The sequence below is a fragment of the Falco rusticolus genome, chromosome 3, assembly GCF_015220075.1.
Source record: "Falco rusticolus isolate bFalRus1 chromosome 3, bFalRus1.pri, whole genome shotgun sequence".
NCBI lineage: Eukaryota > Metazoa > Chordata > Aves > Falconiformes > Falconidae > Falco > Falco rusticolus.
This window is the reverse complement of record NC_051189.1, coordinates 96481831-96499967: the sequence shown is the minus strand read 5'-3', so window position 1 is coordinate 96499967 and position 18137 is coordinate 96481831. Positions and strand designations below refer to the sequence as shown.

The following is an 18137-nucleotide window of genomic DNA, read 5'->3' as shown; positions in this document are numbered from 1 at the left end:
TTCATTCTGTTTGACTGCTGCTTCCATAGGTTTCATACAGAGCAAAGGAGTAGCTCAAGGTGACATGACAACACTACACTCGCACACTTGAACATTTTGCTTTCCTTCCTCTCTCAGTAACTTCCTCTCTGCCCATAACTAAACAAAACCCAAGAAACTTCACTTGAAATCCATGCCAAAATCCAGTACTGTATAAAACAGGATTTTTAGCAAAAATACAACACAAGCCTGAATCTCATGATAATAAATAGATAGGGCAATGTAAATACTTAGCAGAACTGAGGCCCAAGCCTACAATATTCACCGAATAGCTTTCCCAAAAGAACAGCTCCACAGAACTGCATTAAACTGCAAAACTATCATTAGTACAAGTAGTCACAAAGATTAGTATTTGTGAAATCAGGACATTTTCCCCTTGGATTCAGCAAAGCCGTTAAACATATACTGAATTATAAACAAGTGAGTAATTCCCTCCCTATGTGACAAGCTGCTTAAATACAACTGGAATGCCTAAGTGCTTTGCTACTCAGGGATGCCATTACTCACATACACAACGATAAGCACGTGCTTATTATTTAACTTTTTATGTTGCCATGCCTAAAGAGAAGCATACAACTAATTAATGTAGAATAGTGAAATGAGAGTCCACACCCCCAGAGCTTACTGCATGAAAGAGAATACAGAGAAAAGATTAAAAAGCAGTAGAGTGACATCTGTGAAACTAAATGTAATTTGAATCTGCCTTAATCTTATTTTACAGGTGATCAGATTGAATGATGGCAGATTCAGCCTTATTTCACACTAGTTTGAAAGAGGAGAAATATTCCACCTCTTTGGCAGAATCTTTCCTGCTTTTTCCTCTGTGTTTTGACGCTTGATCTGTACAGGATAACCACAAAGTGCTCTTCACAGATCCATTCAGTTAAGTAGCTATATGCTGGTTTTCAAATTCTGATGACTGAATAGTAGATTTGGTAATAAAAAGGCATCTTGACATGTCCTGAATGCACTCCAATATTATTTAAGCAGATTCAGCACGCCACACTACCAAGATTTTCACGTATCTGAATTTATTTTCACATCAGTAAGTGCTTGTGAAATTTTAATTCCTATTAATATATTCCACATTGCCCCAGCAAAGACAGACTTCATGAAATCAAGGAAATGAGCGTCAATATTTGTGGTTTTCTCCAAACTCATCTATGATTCATTGAGATGCAATTTGTATCAATAGGGAAATTTTGCAGTCATATACATGGAAAGTCCATTTTCAACAAATTCTGGGAAGGTAAGCATTAACATTTTCAACAGTTTTCTACTGTGAAAAAGCATATATGCAAATAAAAGATGCACCAGAGTATTTTCTTCTAAGTAGGTTACAATGCTGTCATTCTATAGAGATTTTGATAGCCTATCTCTACAGCCTCTGACATGTACTTTGGGATCCCTGCACAACTTTAGAAATACATTTTTCTTTTTCCTTGAAGGGATGAAACAACAGCATGTCATCTACTCAATATTTTTGCACATACAATATTTTGCGAAGTCCAAAATTTGTACCTCTCATTCCTTTCTTCTCTTTAGGGGGCTGTTGCTTGACCTGAGTTAATAACTACAGTTCTTTACAGAACTGCCTTTTATGATTACCTTCATTTACAGAGAAACCACAAGGCGCTCCTCTCTAATGTTTTCAGGCATTACATCTTACATCTTTGCTTGCCACTAGGTTGCCTCTGTATTATGAGGTCGCTTTACAATTACTGAATCCCCCTTTTTTCCCTTCTTACCGAATTTATTACTTCTTGTTCCCTTCACCTTAGCCTTAGCCTTTTAAGTTTGCCAACATTCTCCTGGGGAAGAGAAAAATAACTTGCTTGTTTTGTGAAGAAAACACTAGAAGAGGGGAGCGAAGATGTGTTATAGGGAGCTTGTTTTAGATATGTAGGGCATCTGCCAGTTTGGTAACCTCTTAAAACTTTCCATGGAAAGAAAATGCCCAGTGTTTTTTTCCCTCTTTTCTGCATGCCTATGATGTAAAAATATGATGTGGAGTGCTTGACTGTGCTCTTACAGTAAGCTTGTAAAAATTTTTGTCAGCCAAGTACATAACTTTTTTCTCAAATTAAATTGACATTGTAAAGAAATTCAATGGCATTTAACATACCAAACCTTCAACTTATCACTCTGACACTGCTGGGTGCTGGGATTTTTTCCTTCTCTCTGAGTTGTATGGAATATGGACCTTGAGCTTTAATCTAAATTTAGTAGTTTCACAGTTTCTTAATCCTTTTGGGTTTTCTTTCCAGAAAGAGATCTTCTGGGCTTGTTTCTCACCTCTCTTAAGTAGTTTCTGTGTTCTGTGTGTTTTTGCAATCAGGTCTTCAATCCCATATTACTTTTTTCCCTTTTGGAAGGTTTGTGAAGACCCTCTGGTTTAAAACCAGTGCTGTTCTGTTGATTTCATCTGGCTGTTTATACATGCCAAGGCAAAGTAGTTCTTTTCACTGCGTACAGGAAGCTGCAGCAGTGATTTTTTGCAATTTCCAATGACAATTACATGGTCTGCACTAGTGAGTTTGGATCCCAGACAGATCCTTGCAGTCAGCTTGCTTTTGCTTAATGCTGTCTTTAGGCATGTGAGGTCTATGAGCCGCTGTTAACTATGGCATCCTTGTTAAAATACAACTTTCCTCAGCCCTCATGTAACTGCTGCACAATTAAAACAAATCCTTACATTCATTTTTTATGGTGGTGCTGTCAAACCACCAGAAAGGAAACATAAAGTCTTCTAAAATAAGCTATGTATTTTATAGGGAAAAGCGCTACCAATTCTTGCACAACCACATGGTTGACTGGAAAACTGTATGTGGTCTTTTTCATTATCACTAACTAATGAATTGTTTTTCCATTCAAGAGTAAATTGTTCCTTTAAAGGCTGTGAATTCATGGTCTTCTCCCAAGACTTCTGTGCAGAAAGCCAGCTCATTTGGTACATGGAAATGAAGCAGATTTCAGGCGGATGATCAGATGCCTTTTGGGACCACGTTGTGCCGAAGACCGCTTGGCTGGAAACCATGTGTGTTCCCATTTGGCCAGGGGTACAGACTAGCGTGAAGCACACAGAGCCTGACAAACAGGGCCTGGGCATGAGCGTCTGCCTACTGGGAGAAGTCCTGATTTTATGGCCGTACTCCTGAGGGCAGTGACCCACTGCGGGCCCAGCCATGGCAGTGGTCTGGTTGGTAGGGTTTAGTCTGCCTTGGAGGACACGATGAACTATCTTGGTGCATGTGGGGCTGCCCTCTGCCTCCCCTGCCACGTGAGGGGTCTGACGGCTTCCACGCTGACCCCACTCTCCCTTCACAGTGTGGGCCAGGCCTGTGTGGTGCGGGGTGCTCGTTTCCCGCTCACCCAAGCTGTGTCCAGTGGGCAAGTGGGGCCACCACGCCAGTGGCCATGGGTGCCCCTACCCTGGTTGCCTGTGCTCCTCCGTGATGCTCCACCACTGCCATTTCGTCTCCAGCACTGAGCCACCACTGAGACACCTCTCCCTCTCCCTCTCCCTCTCCCTCTCCCTCTCCCTCTCCCTCTCCCTCTCCCTCTCCCTCTCCCTCTCCCTCTCCCTCTCCCTCCATTTTCACACTCCACCCACTTTTTGCTTTCTTTCTCCATCTCTGCCACCGTCTCTCTCCCTTTCTGGACTTGTCTTTATTTGGCACTCCCGGAAGCTGCCGGGCATTTCTCTCCCTGCCTGCCCGGGCAGCTGATGTGACTGACTGACACCGGCTCCCGCTGAGGAGGAGGAGAAGGAGGAGGAGGAGGAGGAAGGAGAGCAGCGGCAAGGCGAGGCGAGGCGAGGGAGGGGGGGAGCGAGTGACCGGCCACGGATTTTCGTTGCAGAGAGGAGGGGAGAAAAAAAACAGGCTACACGGGTCATCAAAGCAGGTAACCCAAGAGCAGGCAGCGGCGGGAGGGGCGGGATGCGGGGAGCGGCCCGACCCCGCCGGCCCCGAGCAGGCTGGGGCGGGCCCGGCGCGGCCGCGGCCGTGGGTGCGCTCCCGGCGGTGGCGCGGAGGGGCCCGGCCGGGCGGCAGCGGACATCTTGTGGGGGGAGGCAGCGGGGAGGGGGCGCCGCGGGCCGGGGCCGGGGGCTGCGGGGCGGCCGGCTGTGCCCCGGGCGCTCGATGTGGGTCAGGCCCGGCCCCTCAGCCTCCCTCCTGTCACCTGCGGCGGGCAGGCGCGGCCGGCCGGCCGCTGCCCGCGGGGGCGAGTGCGGAGGAGCCGCGGGGAGGAAGCAACCGGAGGGGGGGAACGACCCGGGCCCAACGCCACGGCGGGTGAGGGGGCCTCTTCGGGCCGATCCCGCGGCCAGCGCCGGCCGCAGCCGTCAGGGAGCCCCGGGGGCACCTCTCGGCTGCGCCCCAGCCCCGGGTTACTCAGAATACCCTCCGGTTGTTCCTGCAGGGCTGGCCCTGCCCAGCCATGCCGGTCTTGAACTCTCGTAACCTGCGTGAGGTGATCCAGTAGTGAGGTAGGAGCTGCAGCGCCGGCTCCGCGGGGAGCTGGGCGCTACCCGCGGAGCCGGAGGCGTGTGTGTGGAGGTGACTGCACAGCCTACGGGTTTAGCCCAGAGATAAGGGTTAAACAGCATCTTAGGGTGACAGATCTGCAGACAGAATGTATACCTTAATATAAAAATCTGTAAGGGATGCCGCAAATGCAAGGCGATGCGCAGAGGGGGCAGGAGGAAGGCAGAAGTGCAGCAGCGTGGAGCCCAGATGCTGCGTTTTGCAGGAACTTCACATCTGGAGGGAGCGCTGCCCCGGCCAGGCACCACAGCCCAGGAGAGCTTGTCGTGACCCCACCTGAAAATGTGCAATCTGCCCTGTGCTCCAGGCATTGCTATAGATCTGTATCTTGGCGTTACAGGATCAACAGTGAGGATTTTTATCAAGTAAAATTCAGATTTCATAATGCATAGGGGCAGTCTTAAAAACAAAGACCCTCTGGGGAAGAAAGCTATCTTCACATGCATTGCCTAAATGTGGTTGTTTTCTAATGATGGAAAATGCTTTCAGAAAAAAAACCTACACAGAGGCGAGGCCTTTAGGAAGTAGTTGGAAGGAGCCCGTTTAACAGGGGGGCTGGGTGGGATCAATACTGAAAATTTTTATTAATTTATTTCGAAGCCAGGCAAAAGTGGCAACGGTTCATGGACTAGCATGTTTCATTGTTCTGTGCAACTAATCAGGAAACCAGTCCTACTTCAGAAATGTAACTTCAAAAATTATTTAGTGGTCGATTGAATGTGTAGAAATGCAATATGCCACTCTCAAAGCTGGCCTTTTAAGACATGACTGAGTCAAATATCCTAATTTTATGTGAACTTTATGCTAGCATTTCTTTTTAATTACTTATTTTGCAAATTATAATAAACTTTTTTTCTGATCCTGTACATCTTCAGCAGAAGGATTTCATAGCAGTGATTCTATTTTGAGCAAGTTTGCACAAGAACAAAGGCAATCCACCTTCTGCAGAAAAGCCAGGCACATACAGCAATATGGTCCTTTTTGGTCTTCAGCATAACAAAAATGCTAGTCTTCAGAATATTCTTATGATTCATTTGCATCTTTCCCCCTCAAATGAATGCTGCTCAGCTGTGGAAGGTGGACAGGCACAATCCGAATGTAATGAATAAAATATGTTTTCTCTATTAAAGAAAAATGAAGAGGCTGTGCATTATTTACTATTACAGCAGAACCAACCTATGACATGTTTTCATTATTCTTTGCCAGCTATGGCACTCACTCACACGCTTCAGTGGAGAAAAGGGCTTCTTGATACACCATAAGGAGCAAGGGTACTGATTACATGTATTAACACACACACCCCCCATTAGATTTTCTAATCCCACTGTAATTGTTATTAACCATGTAAAATACATTGGGGACCCTAAGTTACAAAAAAAAAAAAGCCCCCAGGACTAAAGTTCCTGGGAATCTGAATTAGCAGGTATTAGAAGAGAAGTATAGTGCAGTGAGGAGGGCTGGGAAGCAGATTATTTGTATTCAGCTCCCAGCCTTGACACTGACTTGCAACGTTACCTGGAGCAAGTCAGATCATCTTTCCATGTTTCAATCTGTGATCTATCAGTGACAAGAATGTTGCAAGTGGTTTGAACACTGGAGAGAAAAATCTTGAACTGCCAGATATGTTGAAGAAATATTCTTTGTGGTTCTGCACAAGTTTTAACATATGTGCAACAGCAGCAAACTCTTAATTGTTGTAGTTGCTGCCTACATTCTTTAGAGAACATTCTTTAATTATCATGCTTATTGGGGCAAAACCAAAACACCTGCAATAAATCAGGTACAAATTATTGGCAGTTATTCAGACAGCTGTTTTATTATGAAATGGTTAAAAGATTTTGCTTGATGAGGCACCCCTCATATATAGAAATAATTTTAATTTCTTTCTTTAAAATTTTGAGTGCATCTTCTGCAACAGGATGAGCAACTGGGAACTAGGCATTTTCCTGAGGTACCGGGTAACGGCTCCAGTTACTCTAATATTTTTTGAAAATCAGTAATTTTGGCAGATATGGTTTACTGACTTTTCAAATAAATTCTTTGAACTCTAAAGGCTCCGCTATACTTCAGAATATCACCACTAGAACTATACCAGAATATCAACACCTCTACTAAGCATTGTATATTGAAATGAGAAAAGCACACGTAAGTACAGTTGCATCTATGGCAGAGATTATGCTAGTTCAGCAAGGGTATGGGTTTTGGGGGTTCTTAAACCTCTGTGATCTTTGACACCATGTTAGCAAGAGTTTAGGGCATAGACATGGCCTTAGTCTATACACATACTGGCTACTGTTGTCATTTTACCCGTGTATATAAGGTATTCTGACTATGTCAAATTTCAGGGACTTTTTGTTACTAAAAAAGGTCCCATTGAGACTGCTTTCCTGAGTATATGCTAATGGAAATTGCTCTATCTGACCCACAATTTTTCAGAGAATAGCAGGCTAAAGAAATTGCTTGTAAAATCCAAAATAGCGGTAGTAGTGTGCTGGGAATCAAAGGTGTAATGCTTTTGTAGCATATATACACAGCAGGTAAATCCTCGAGTACATAATTGAATAGTGTCATATTTTTCCAAGAAGACATGTTCAAATCCTATGCATTGACTTTATGTTTTGTATTAGTTTAAATACTACATTAATTGCTTTTTGGAAGCAATGCAAAGGTTTATTTACATTTCCATGTGTAATCTGCCATTGTTTAGAGAGAAGAAACAGCAGAATAATTCACCTAACAGCTCTGGGTCCTCTAAAGCAACCATTATAGGAAAGGCAAACTTTACAATCACCTAGGGTAGGTCCAGTTTGATCTTTCTGGGTTTCACAACACCTCAGACTGAAACAGGAGGCATAAATAGCTGAATGTCTAAGATCTTGTAAGTAAGCAAGGTTGCATAGATTGCCAGGACCTCTAAGTAGTAAGCAGGTTAGAGCAGGAAATGGAAAGGTCTTTTTTAGTAGCAGGTGGCCCACTTCATCTTCAATCAGAAACAAAGGCACAACACATTGCAATGCTAGCAGAATTGCAGAACCGGTGGGCTGAATTTTATAATGGGAGATGGGCAAAGATGGAGGAGATGGGATCAGTGAAGATCACAAATGAGTTGCAGAGCAAAGGGAGTACTCAAATGGCAAAAAGCTTGCTTCAGCCCTCCTGGCTGCTGCCATGCTGGAAGAAGAGCCATGGGCTGCAGCCTGGGCTGGGCAGCCTGGGACCATCAGAGAGAGAGTGCCAAGATCATAATTGTAGCAGGATGTTCTGGTAAGAGCAAGAACACTACCGAACTTGGCTGAAGTCAAGCCCAGCTATTCAGGCTTTTGTGTGATAGGGATGTGCATGAGAGAGAGGGTGTGGAAGTGTTGTGAGAGGCCTCCCTCACAGCAAAGAAAACCCCTACTAACCGCGGTACTGAATAACTCTTGTCTCATGTTTCTGCAGAAGACATTTCACAGCTTGTGTTTCTAGAGCTTGCAACGCTATCTGCTTAGTTTTAACTTCCCCCTTTGCTTTTCTCCTTTCACATCCCACAAGTACTGAAACACTCCATAAGGGTTTGTACTTTGTGGAGTTTACCCTTTCGGAGAGTGCAAATTCAATTTGGTTGGAACCGTAGCATAAAGAATCTTACTGTTCAGTTATTATAAACTGAAGCACTTTAATAATATCGATGCCTGCATGCAGTATTTTCTCGGTTCAGCAGGGCAGCCTGCTTGCGTACAGTAATTGGACTTGTGACAGGTAATTAAATGGCTTGTAAGGCCTTTAGGATGCTTGGTTACATGAAGAGCACCACACTAATACATAGTAAATGAGGTGGCTAAGAACATTGTGTTTCTGTTGATTGGAGAGATACTAAAACTCTTACACTTCATTGGAGGGAGAGAAGAAAATAAAACCAAGACAAAAGACTATGAGCAGTGGTGACAAAAAGGGAGCATAAAAAGAATAGGAGAATGCACTTAGAAACTGGGTTGCCTTGGTTATTTTAAGTCAATCATGCTTACACAGACTGTCAAGACTTGACTGCTTCAGTATATCATTAAATAATGAACTTGTTCTTTGTGATATTAAAATTAGTAAGACAGTCAAAGTTATTCAGCGAGGGATAGGAGCTCTTCACAGAACTTACATATAATTAGAAAGTGAACTGATATTCCAGGAGATACTAAGCACATACATGAACATGACACATTTTAAAGAACGAATATTAAATTATTAGAGACCTAACCATAGTCCATGCTGTTATTACATTGATTTGTAGACACGCAGCTTGACGTGTGCAGTTGCTCACCCATAATTATGGGACTAAGCTGGGATGTGATAAGAAATCTAAAATGCGTCAGCAGTCTTAGGGGTACTTGTCAAAATAGAGATTGTTTTACAAAGCAGTTTTGTAATATTTTTTAAACAGTGGGATTCAAAAATGCCTCCATTCCTTTCCTGCATGTTTTTGTAGACAGCAGCCTGATCACTGGGAGAGAGAGAGAAGCAGAGGAAGAGCCAGAATACAAACAAAGTATGCTTTGTGGTACCAACAGCATAAAGCCAGACAAAGGAAAAACTTAGGTTAAATGGAAGAGGTTACACATGAACCCCCTTTTTCCTCTTCTGCACAAAAATCTTTTCTGCTTATAAAAAATAACCCTTGGAAACCAGAGAGGGTATGCCAAAGAGAGAATTCCATAGACAAGATAATTTAGGTAGCACACACATGCACAGCAATAGAGGACTCATTCGAAGCGTACCAGTTGTTTTATCACACACATTGAGCTATAGGCAGAAGTATTGTATGATGAGTATACTAGAGCCAGCCAAGACTTCAAACCAACTTATCAATCAAAATGGTGCACACATCCACAAAAAGCAGAAGTCACATAGACATTTTTGTCTTTTTGCTATTCCATTTATAACATTTGTCCATTCTAACAACAAAAAAAAGTTGTCAAAATTCTAATACTGTTAGATATACATGACTATATCTTTTATTAGGATAAAAAAAAAAGATATTTCTTTCTTTATATTTAAAAGATCATTGCTTCCAAAGGAGCTAGTAGCAGCTGTAGAGGCAAACCAAGGAAAATAGATCACCAAAAGCTCTGATTTGAAACTGCGCAGGGCTTTACTGAGAGGTCTTCCGGTTTAATCCCATTTGACATCAGTTTGACAAGCCTCTGTTTACATTCCTCCCATACAGCTAATGGGAAACAAACCACAAACCATACAAGGTAATGTTTCTGTCTGCCTACCAACACACACTTTCTTCCACCTAGTACTCTCTTGCTTTGCATTCTCCACCCAAAATGTTTCATGGTAGTGACCCAAATAGCTTCAGGGGCTCCTCATCACCACTCAGCCAGAACCAGGCAGCTTCTGAGCCCTGCCTGGGAATGAGCAACCCCTGAGGCCCGGAGCCAGGGGGTTTTCATTGTCCGGACCAGAATGGGGTGCAGCAGGAATTTGGGTGTGCTGCCAAAGGTGGCAAAGAGACTGCCCGCTCAGCACAGCTCGGGGTCGGGCATACATCTGAACGGCAGTGTAGGAAAGGCAGCCATTTCAGGCTCAAGCTCACTGTGGGGGCTTTTTCTCAGAAATGAAGTGCCATAAGATGCTTTTATAATTTGAAGGGATGTTCAAGAATGTGCACACATTTTCCCCTCCCTTCATGTAGATTGATGTATATTGTACAGAAGAACTCCCAGAGGACACAGTACTTTGGATCTATAAAACGTTCATGACTGGCTCTGTGATAGTGCCAGCTGGCAATCTAGGTTTTTTTCTATATTTTATTTCGTATCTCAGTAGCAATTTATTAAGACTATGAGAGAAAGCACATGTGCAGGCTGCTGTACTTCTAGATTATGATTTTCCAAGCAGGGTAAGAATGTTAGATACAATTAAAATGCCACACTGTTGCCTGCATTCTGTTTTAGGCATCCGTCCTTTTCTGGCATAGAGTGGAAAAGCAAAATCTGACCTGTAGCATCTCACATGATGAGCATGAGTGAAACCTGGCATAATTTTGCAGATGCTAGGTGGATTTGGAAGGACTGGTACTTAGGAAAGAAAAGAAACCAAAGAAATTAACAAGTCACTTCTTTTCCTTCTAAATTAAGAGTCCTAGGAAGTAAAACAGACCATGGAACTTTATACAACCTCTTGCTGAAGTTTGTCAGAATAATACGGTACTTTACAAGGTGGCACCATTCCTGTATTCAGAACTGCCATTTTACATGCCTGATAAGTCATTGTATGTTTATTATTTTTTCCCTTATGCTACTATACTGCTTTTCCCTATGGGCTCATTACAGATTGTTTCTTCTTGAGATAGAGCAATATGTTCCTCTGTCGTAAGTCACATATGATGGTAACAGGAATAGTACCTGTGTGCTTTGGCTTCCAGTTGGACTGCTGTTTGGGATGAGTATGTCAGGGAATTTTAGTCTACAGACAACTTTTTTCCCCTTGATAATAGATAAATGGTGCTTTGAGACAGCTGGGAGAAAAGCAGTGATCTCAAAAGGCCTGTCTATAAAGAGAGGTTTGCTTGTTGGTCTTCAGCACGCCTCGTTCTACCTGGTTTTGGATTAACTTCTTTTGGGGAAGAAACGACAGATGGTAGTATTACCACATGCCTTTAGCACTCCCCAAAAAGATACCACTAACAGGACAGATCTGTGGATCCTCCCACTTATTTTTTGTGCACAAGAGACAGTTAACAATGCCAACATTTAAATGATTGTCAGTAGATGTGGGTTAACACCTTTCCTGGCTCTTAGTTGACCTTATTTTCAATGAAGGTCAGTGTACTTCTCTACCAAGAGAGCAACTGGATACAGGATTATGTGGGAGTTGAAGCACTGTTGTTTTTAACTCCTTATAGGTGGTCAGCATCAACTCCAGGAACGGATATATGATTAACCCCGATAACCCACTTTGAGATCAAAACTTTAATTAAAATTCTGGTAAAGATGAGGTAAATAATCTGTATTGATGTGAAAACGTGCTTTATGGGAGTGGAAGCATCCCATAGATGTATTTACATCCTCTTTACTTTTCATTAACGTGCAAAGATTTTATTTGGCACTGTAAGTAGAGCAGTCTTATATTATATTTATTTATAGTATAAGCTCTGGTGCTATATCACATGAACCGTATCTTCACAGAGTCAAGCTGTACCATTTGTGTTTTGGCTCCTTTTGAGCTGTGGCTTTGTGGTGTCAGTTTGACCATGCAGCGAGGTGTGGAATTATAAGTAATCAGGTGAACAGCTGAATATAGGCCAAGAAAATGCTGAAGGTTGTCATAACATGAACCAAATACCTGAATCCCTAAATACAGGCAAAGTTGTCAATGTTTAGACTGAGAACGGATGAAGAGAGTTTTCATGCTATTGTTCAGTGGAGTCTTCACTTCAGAACAATTACATTAATTCCAATCTTGTTGGTAAGATAGATGCCTAGCCAATTGACGGTAAAATGAAGTGTAACCATAAGTTTATTGTATGTACAACTGATTTGCTCTTGCATTGTTATATACAGTAATGGCAAAAGAATACTTGCACTTTATCCATACATGATAGCGATACCTGTGTGTGTACTTATGTGCATGCATATACATAAGTATAGACACAAATACCATGTAGTCATGAATATATCAGTACACAGATAAAAAGATAGGTTCAGTGTAAACATAATAATTTGAGGAGTTCTTAAGTGTAACATTCCTTATAAAACCAAGAAAAAACTGGCATCCCTAATTTGATGGTTAAAATGGTTCCCACTTCTGTCTAAAAATACTTTAACAATGTATTATTCTGTGACTGCCTCGCTGGTGATACCTGCTTTTGAAAGAACAACATCGTAGTTCTCCAGCTAATGGGAACTGAATAAAGTGGTGAACAATATAGTGAGCAAAAGACTGTGTTGCATCTGGAAAGTTTTGCATAAAAAAGGTCCATTGGGTTATTGAGTTGGTTTATTCCCTTGAGCTTCTGATACCATAGTCCATATTCTTAGTAACTTACAGAGGGAAGTTTGTTGTGTAGAACATTGCAAGTCTGTTGATTTCTGAGATTCCTTAGACCTCCAAGTGTGTGCCATCAAACACGTTGGGTTTGTAGTCAAACACTTGTGTCCTTCCATGGGCAAGATCAGGCTAAAGAGGCCAAAAAGTAACAGGTCTTCCAAAGAAATTTGTACATGTCATCAAGGAAAATTTTAAGACAGATGAAAAAAACCCAACCTACCAGACTGTATCTTCAAATAAAGAAAAACAGGAACTGTACTGGAAATATACTTTAAAATACTGGTAAAATAAGTTGACTGTCAGTATGCCACATTAGATCAGCCTGACTTTAGACTGGTTTAATACATAATTTTTGAAACAGACACCATTTTAGGCTCTTCTGTAGCAGGGTAAACTGTGAAAATAATGTGTACATAGTATTTTTGAGGATTAACAATGCTTTGTTTTAAGAAGAGGTTTAGTATTCTCACAAAAGTTTGAACATTTCAAAAGCTGTCCTGATACTTTTATCTCACACCTGCCAAGATATTTGTAACCGTACAAAAAGTTAAGGTGTTTTTTTTAAAAAAATTCATTGATTTTTCAAACAGAATAGTGTGCATTTTCAGTATAAGCCAAAAGAGCCCCTCTGTATTTTGACAGTACTTATATGTACACTGTCTAATGTCATCCTCTTTTGGGGGTTTGCTTTTTTATTTAATGTAAATAGGAAAAACCCATAAATTCCAGACAAAACTTTCTCATGAGAATGGTTCTTCCAAGGGTTTCTCACTGTAAAATCTTCTGCCTCACTTTTAGGTCAAACACAAACCTCGTTATATTTATAGGGTAAAGTCTGAAGGTCCCACCTTATTTGATAGACAGCCTGACTCAGCACCAGAGCTCCGCATGTGTTTCCACAGTCCTAGTAGCTAATCTTCTCTCTCACTTAAAGTTTAAAAATTAAAATACTATTATTATTTTATTAATAAGATTTGTTAATACTGATTTGTAAATCTGAACCTTACTTTTCATGTTACTTTACTTTTTAATTATAAAGTTTAGGGATTCTCCCCTGAGTATGGGGACACTGAAGCAGCATGGTTTGGTTTAGTTGCTCGTATTGCATAGTATTGCACAGTTGATTGGAATCTACTATTAAGCTTTGGTATCTCTGAAACGCTAGCTCATTTAGCAGGCTGTTCATTGGGAACTAATACAGTTACACCTATATTCCAGGTATGCCTAACCTTTCTACTCTACAAGCCATACAGCAATCAATGTCTTGTGGCGGAGTGCCACAGGGGAGGGATGCTGGGAGAGCTGCTGATGACCTGCTTGCCCCAGCTGGGGATGCGAGTCCCCCCATTGCCCCTACATCTGCCCCTACACCCCAGTGCTGGCGGGGGACGTAGCCTAGCGTGGATCACATTAATCTAGAGCCATAGATCACACACACCCCCAGCTGTATGTCACTTAGCAGAATAAAACACAACCTTGAGTAGAGAGGAACGTGTGCCTTAAACGTGTTATATTAAATGACAGGAGATTTAAACAGAACTTTGTCTTTGCTTATATAACTGTTTCTCAGTCTGAGATGTATATAGCACTGTGTTCTCTGAGCCATTGGCCAGTATTCAAAAATGTCAATGCCTACACTTCCTCACATGTAAGAAAGCAGATAATCATATTGTGGGGAAAGAAATGTGTGAGTTCTTAAAAATTTAGCCTAATTTCTATTTCTTTTGCAATCAAAAGCACTGGCGCAGTACTGCACAAGCCAGCCCCTGGATTTTTTTTTTTTTTCTTTCCAAAGGTTAATTAGCACCTGATTTAAAAAGCTGGGGAAACACTGATTCACATCAGGTACTTTTGTAAGAAAAAAATAGGTGATGGGAAATCATACTAGAAGAATAAACAGAAGACCTTGTTGGCTTCTTTTATAGCCTTCAATAAAGTGGCTGAGTCTTACTACAAAGCCTAAAACACTGAAGCAAATTTCAGAATGTATCTTTTAAAAAACTAGAAGGTATGCATTTAAAGTCTGGCTTTAGTCAAGTATTAATTGTGTCTCTGTTTCTGCATCTGTAAATGGCTGATGCAAATCGTTGTAGGCGTAGTTTTTACCATTTACGTTTATAAATATTTCAGTCATCTCAATATCTGATTGGGACCGTATGCATATATTTGTCATAAACTGTCCACATATGGGCTGTGCAAAGCTACGCTAGCAGTGCTTTGAGTCTGCTGTTTATATTGAAAACACGGGGCTGAGTACAGATCATATTCCTTGTTGACAAAGAAGCAAGTTACCGTATGTCAGCTGCTTCGCTGCAACTGCTTATATGCCAGAAAGACAATACTTAAAACCCAGGAGTTTTACCATAAAGGCTGATGAAAGGTAAAGCCACAAGATGAACAGAACTGTAACATGAAGTAAAGCATGGGCTGTTTCTATCCTTAATTTCAGAATGGCAGAGACTCATGGTTTGATGGAGAGACTGGAGAAAGCAGTGACTCGACTTGAATCATTATTTTCAGATTCACACGGATCTGGTGGAATGGAGTGTGATGCCATCAATGGAGTCAATGGAAGTAAGTCTGTTTTTTTGAAATGCCAATTCTCTTGTTAAGAAATTGCAGGTAGTACATGTGTTTGTCTTTTAAGAGGGAGTGCAATCCCACCCCTTATGAAGTCTGTATCAAAGGTATTTTAAAAATTCAATTTAGACATGTCATGTGGCAAGCTTAGTCATATGCATAATTCTAAATTAATAGAGCCTAGAAAATTCAAAATTTGACTAGCCTCTTAAAAATACTATCCATATTTCAAGCTTTATCACTTTTCCATTTTAGGACTTATATTGTTTGTAGGTAACTCACCAGATGAAGATGTCTGCTTGAGCCCAGTTAGCAGAAGAAATGAGACATCCCCAAATTTTACAGCATAAATACTTCTGAAGAAGTCACCAATCTAAACACGGAGTTAATTTGCTATGTCTCTGAATTTTGCAGTGCAGACCTACTTTATTTAATTGTTTAATATCCTTAAACAAATACGAGTTTGTTCATAAGCATTTGCTTACTAAGGGCTGCCACACGTCCATGGCCTTACACTGCTACCGCTTGAGCTCCCCCTTCTCAAGTGGATCTCCAAAGCACCAAAAAAATCTGTCTTCATTTATTCACATCATATTGACAAATCATATTTTTTCACTCCTTAATTTTTTTGTTGTTCCTGGAATTTAGAGGGTAAATAACCTCATAAATATGGCAGTTCTAATGTTGATGGAATAGAGGTGCCCTTTCCTTTCTCCAGAACTTTCTTTTTCACCCAGAAGCCTGACATGCATCTCTTTCTTTTTAGCTTTGTGTCTTTTGCTTTCTGTATTCCTTGGCTCTTTCCTGCATTGTCCAGAGAAGAGCACATCTGAGCGTGGACTCAGCTGCTGTAGAGAAGCTGCAGAAGAAGCAGAAAGTTGCAGGCAGCTTCCTTACTGACACAGAAGCAAGTCAGTGTATGTCAGCTGCTTTATTGTCCCTGTATGCCAGCCCTTACCACACAACACATGCGAGGGATCTTCCCCACAGTCGTGTGTGCCATGGGCCTACACACTGGCAGCTGCTGTGGAGCAGCTGACTGAGAGCAGCGTGTTTCTGTGGCAGGAAGGGAGCATCTTCCAGCAGCCTTCAGTAAGCTTCAGTAATAAAATGCTTACAGTCCAAAGAAAACCTAGACAGCTAGTAAACCATGGCAAAGTCATGGAGAAACACGGTCTGTTTACAAACTGACACATAAATCAATCACTACTAGGAAATCTGTCTTTTTAAAAAACACAGGCTTCAATCCTATAATAAATCCATTTAGGTGAATCTCTATATTAATCCACAGGTCAGTATTGCAGAATCAGGGCTGCTTTCAGAACAGATGGACTCACACGTGAGGTGCTTCCATGAAAACTGCTATATCCATGGCCTGAGCTAAGAGCTCAGTTAAGTGGAAAGGTTCCCCCCACAGGGAAGCAGAGCCTTAAAACCCCAACAGATCCCTAGAAGTAGTCAAGTGGCAAACCTTGTTGGAGCGAGGTTGTAAAACACAGCCACTGGGAGACAGCAGTAAGAAGCTAAGGTGAGCTGGCACTTGCCACTGTCTCACATGGGGGGAGGCTCGGGAATTAGCTTTTGCTGATGCAGTTAGGAAAGACTCTACCAGTTCTTCAGTTTGGGCAACTGATACACACGTGGTGCCACAAACACTGTTCTGTATGGCTGTGTTACTGCGCCTCTGCAGAGGCTCATACAACCTCCACAGCAACTGCAGAGTTGACAGTCTTACAGAACGGGTCTCTCTTTCTTGCTCTCCTTTAAAACCGACACTCAGCCAGAGTGTGACCTTTTAAGTCTCTAGTGGAAATGGAGATATATTGCTTTCTTCTACCATGACCCTCCCCCTAAAAGGCCATTCCATAAATAGAATTATTACAAAAAATAACCTTGGCTTTTCAATTAATACTTTTTCAGAAACAACAAAATAACGAGGAGGATGGGAGAACTGTACCTTCACTGTTTTCCTAAATGGCATTACAACAGCGGGATTGCAAACTAATCATTCAATTGCTCTGCATGGCCCACAGCAAATTCTAATAAATGCTCCTGGGAGTTAGCTGTATTGAATAGCAAAAAATAGCATAGTTGCTTTCTAGTTTTGCATAGGACAATTGCCATTTGGCGAACTGCTATTTAAAACTCTGCTCTAAAGTAAAAGGTTACAATGATTCTCTTGGAGACACACACAGATTGTGACAAAGAACATAAATGGGCTTTGGAAAGCATCTCCACAACTAAAACCTTTTGTACACTTGGTCATTTGAGGGGTTTACACACAAACACTTAATATGGAAGAAAGCCCAGAAATTCCTCAGAATTAGAGGTGAGTGACATCAAAAGAACAAAAGGAGCCTTGAAATCCTGCCTAGCTGACTAACTACATGTTTTTTTCACACAGGCCATTGCAAACTCCAATTGCCAGAGCCTTTCTTTTTTCTGTCAAGGAGCCAGATGACTCTTGTGGAATAAAGAGGGCTTTCAAGATTATGAATTTGGACACAATTGTCATATAGTGCCAAAAAGTTAAAAGCAAACTCGCTGGGGAAAGCCTTGTACCTCTTCAGAGCAATCTTCAGGCTTCATTAATGAGGGAGAGAGGCTGGGAAGAATTTTAACCTTGGTCTCTCAGATACTACAGATGCCATAAATTCACACATGCATCACTCATGCTGGACCTGGCAAAGGTTCTGAGGCATAGACAAGACCAGAGGATATGTCAGGGAGTAAAGGGAGGGCTGGAAAGCGTCCAAGGAAAGATTACTTTTGCTGTCTTGAAAGGTACCACATAAAGCCATTTAGAAGCCAGGTGCATAAGAAACTGAGTCTCATCTGCATTTTCTGATTGTCCACTTGATTGGGAAACTGCTGTGTATACCATATAGAAAATAGAATTTTTATTCCTCTGTTGGAATGTATAGAATATATATATAGTAA

General features: G+C 41.7%; 1 protein-coding gene across 1 annotated transcript in view; it reads left to right on the top strand.

Moving 5' to 3' along the window:
* Nucleotides 1-3481: 3481 nt before the first annotated feature.
* Nucleotides 3482-18137, top strand: part of CAP2 (cyclase associated actin cytoskeleton regulatory protein 2) — a 68716-nt gene continuing 54060 nt past the window's right edge. Inside the window, exons 1-3 of the mRNA XM_037381755.1 lie at nucleotides 3482-3491; nucleotides 3863-3945; nucleotides 15067-15191. Of these exons, the coding sequence (XP_037237652.1) occupies nucleotides 15068-15191 (124 nt within the window). The 5' untranslated portion in view covers nucleotides 3482-3491; nucleotides 3863-3945; nucleotide 15067. The remainder of the gene's footprint in view (nucleotides 3492-3862; nucleotides 3946-15066; nucleotides 15192-18137) is intronic.